This window comes from Montipora capricornis, chromosome 14 (assembly GCF_036669925.1).
Source record: "Montipora capricornis isolate CH-2021 chromosome 14, ASM3666992v2, whole genome shotgun sequence".
Classification (NCBI taxonomy): Eukaryota; Metazoa; Cnidaria; class Anthozoa; order Scleractinia; family Acroporidae; genus Montipora; species Montipora capricornis.
The window spans coordinates 46,831,383-46,833,882 of record NC_090896.1 but is presented as its reverse complement, the minus strand read 5'-3'; the positions used below and the strand labels follow the sequence as shown (position 1 = coordinate 46,833,882).

Below are 2,500 nucleotides of genomic sequence, written 5' to 3'. Positions count from 1 at the left end.
ACAGTCAACATCAAATGAATTTCCGGTACTCGAAATGTACAGGGTCAAGTCGATCAGCCGCTTGATTTGTGAAATTACTTAAAACAGAGTAAACAGACTAAATCATCACCGCCAAGATGAAAGCAAGTTGTTTCACCATCAAGGATTCTCTGAGCAGTCCTAGAATCTTCCTTTACTGAATTTAAAAGCACCTTAGTGCACTTGAAAGCCGTCCTTGAAAATTAAGAGTACCCAGACGGTTCACACCTGTTCCATTCGGGTAAACTCCGTCTAAAGATGGAATCCAAGGGAAGAACTTGTTGTTGACCATTTGAATCACGGTACACTTGCTTAGCCTGAAGAACAAAACAGCCAGTGGCAGTGTCAGAACAATAGAGTTTATGTTCGCGGGCATAAATATGTTTTGGGTCCGACTTTGGGCTTTCTTTCAGAGCGACATTAAAAAAATTACGCCTCCGTTGTCAGTCTTAATTGTAATTTCTGTGATTAATTGGTAAGAGGACTTCGTGTCGTCCAATTCGGTCTGTAATCGCACATACTCGTGAGAAACAAATCGGACTCCCGCGATTTTGTTATCACTAGTATGATTACAGACCGAACTGGATTCCACTCAGTCCTACTACCATTACTTATTACTTTGGAGGGCATTGAGCAAATAAAAACTTTAAAAAAAGACAACAAGACAGTCTGAACAATCACGCGAGTGTTTGAATAGTTGAATGGCTTATATTTTCCGTCAATGAAAACACACCATCCATCAAAGCCGGCTAGAAATTACAAAATCTTGCCATTTGAGTTCTGATAAATTGTAAGAGATGAAAGGAAAGTTAAGGCTCTTTTGTAAATGTTGAAATTAATTGCACAATTTCATACTTTTCCTAGTTTTATTTCAGCGGGTTGAAATACATTTTAGCCCGCAAAATACGTCACAATGCCCGACAGACTGATAATGATAGCACATCAATCTTTCTCTTCGACGCTGACGCGGAGAGAAGGCAACGAAACACTTCTGTCTTACGAACTTGCGTCAACAGAAGATATGTGAGTATGTCTGCCTCCTCTTCAAAGCGAGTTAAAGTGCGAAGTTTTTGTGATGGTAATTAGTTCTACTTTACATATATATGAATGAAAACTAATTTTCATCAGAAAAACTTCGCACTTAGACTCGTTTTGAAGAGGAGGCGGACATGAAATCGGAAATGGCCTATTTGCCAGCGGCAATCCTTTTGGTTTTCCATTGCTGCGATCACTGACTTCTTTAAGACTAACGCTTCTAACTGGCCAATGCGACTAACCTTTTCAGTGGTGAGAGTAACAACACAGTCCATATCAGAAGCCATGTGCCACGATAACACTCGTGCTACGTCATCATCCACCACTTGAGCTAAATGGGCGACCTACCGGGACGAGTAAAGGAAATCATGAAATAAATCTTATTGAACGCTTTGGCGAGCAATATGTCGGGAACGTGAAGGCGTGCGTGAAGAGATGCGCTACATATATATATATATATATATTTTAACTCATTAATAATTCATGCGCCTGACAGCCTATCAAAACACCAATAAAACGTCACGTAAATGAGCTTTATATCCTGATAAATTTCAGACGTTAATACCGAAAAAACTCAAGATGGATTACCATAAGACATTTGTACTCCTTCTATGACATTTCTAGTCTATCTGGGATGTTATTTGTACTCTAATGAGTGAAGAAAGACCACAGACCAATCTCCTTAACAGCGTGTCTGTCGAAAGTTGCAGAGGACTGTGTTGTGTGTGGTTTTGTAAGGCCCGCGGTTCTGAAGGTGCTAGATCCAAACCAGTATGGCACAGTGCCTAAATCTTCAACTACCCAAGCGCTGATCCATATGATCCACAACTGGGCGAAGGGGACACATGGAAATGAAGCAACTGCTAGAGTTCTAATGTTTGACAACAAGAAAGCTTCCGATTTGATTGACCACAGGGTCTCAGTAACCAAACTAAGTGAATTAGATATTCCCATTCCAGTAGTCAACTGGATTATAGATTTCCTATCGCATCGTTCCCAGCGCGTCAAACTCGCTGAGGTTTGTTTATCCGAAAGCGGATCAGTACCACCAGGAGTCCCTCAAGGAACAAAATTAGGTCAGTGGCATTTCCTTGTTCTCATTAATTCTATATAATAAGAAATTTAATTCCATCTTAAATGACGAAAAAAATCAGTTTGCCCGCAACAAACAAACAAACTTATTCGCTGAGACGTAAAAAGCGCTTTGATATAAAGAAATGTAAAACAGACCGTTTTAGAAATACTTTTTTAATGAGCTCGTGCCTGGAACATAACGTGGCATAGTTTTAACGTCCCTATTTATCATGTGTAAATATTTTGTCAATGATTAGTATATATATATGTATTTACTATAGTTAAAACTGTAAATACGCAATTCAGCCAATTGGCTGCCAAAGTATTTGTCAATAAATAATCCATCTATCTAAATTTCATCTCGGTGAAGTTG

At 39.2% G+C, this 2,500-nt stretch overlaps 1 protein-coding gene across 1 annotated transcript in view; it reads right to left on the bottom strand.

Annotated features, from left to right (window-relative positions):
* Window positions 1–2,500, bottom strand: part of LOC138033546 (structural maintenance of chromosomes flexible hinge domain-containing protein 1-like) — a 60,719-nt gene that overhangs the window by 5,907 nt on the left and 52,312 nt on the right. Inside the window, exons 48-49 of the mRNA XM_068881314.1 lie at window positions 1,296–1,397; window positions 247–335 (exon numbers count right to left, since the gene is read on the bottom strand). Of these exons, the coding sequence (XP_068737415.1) occupies window positions 247–335; window positions 1,296–1,397 (191 nt within the window). The remainder of the gene's footprint in view (window positions 1–246; window positions 336–1,295; window positions 1,398–2,500) is intronic.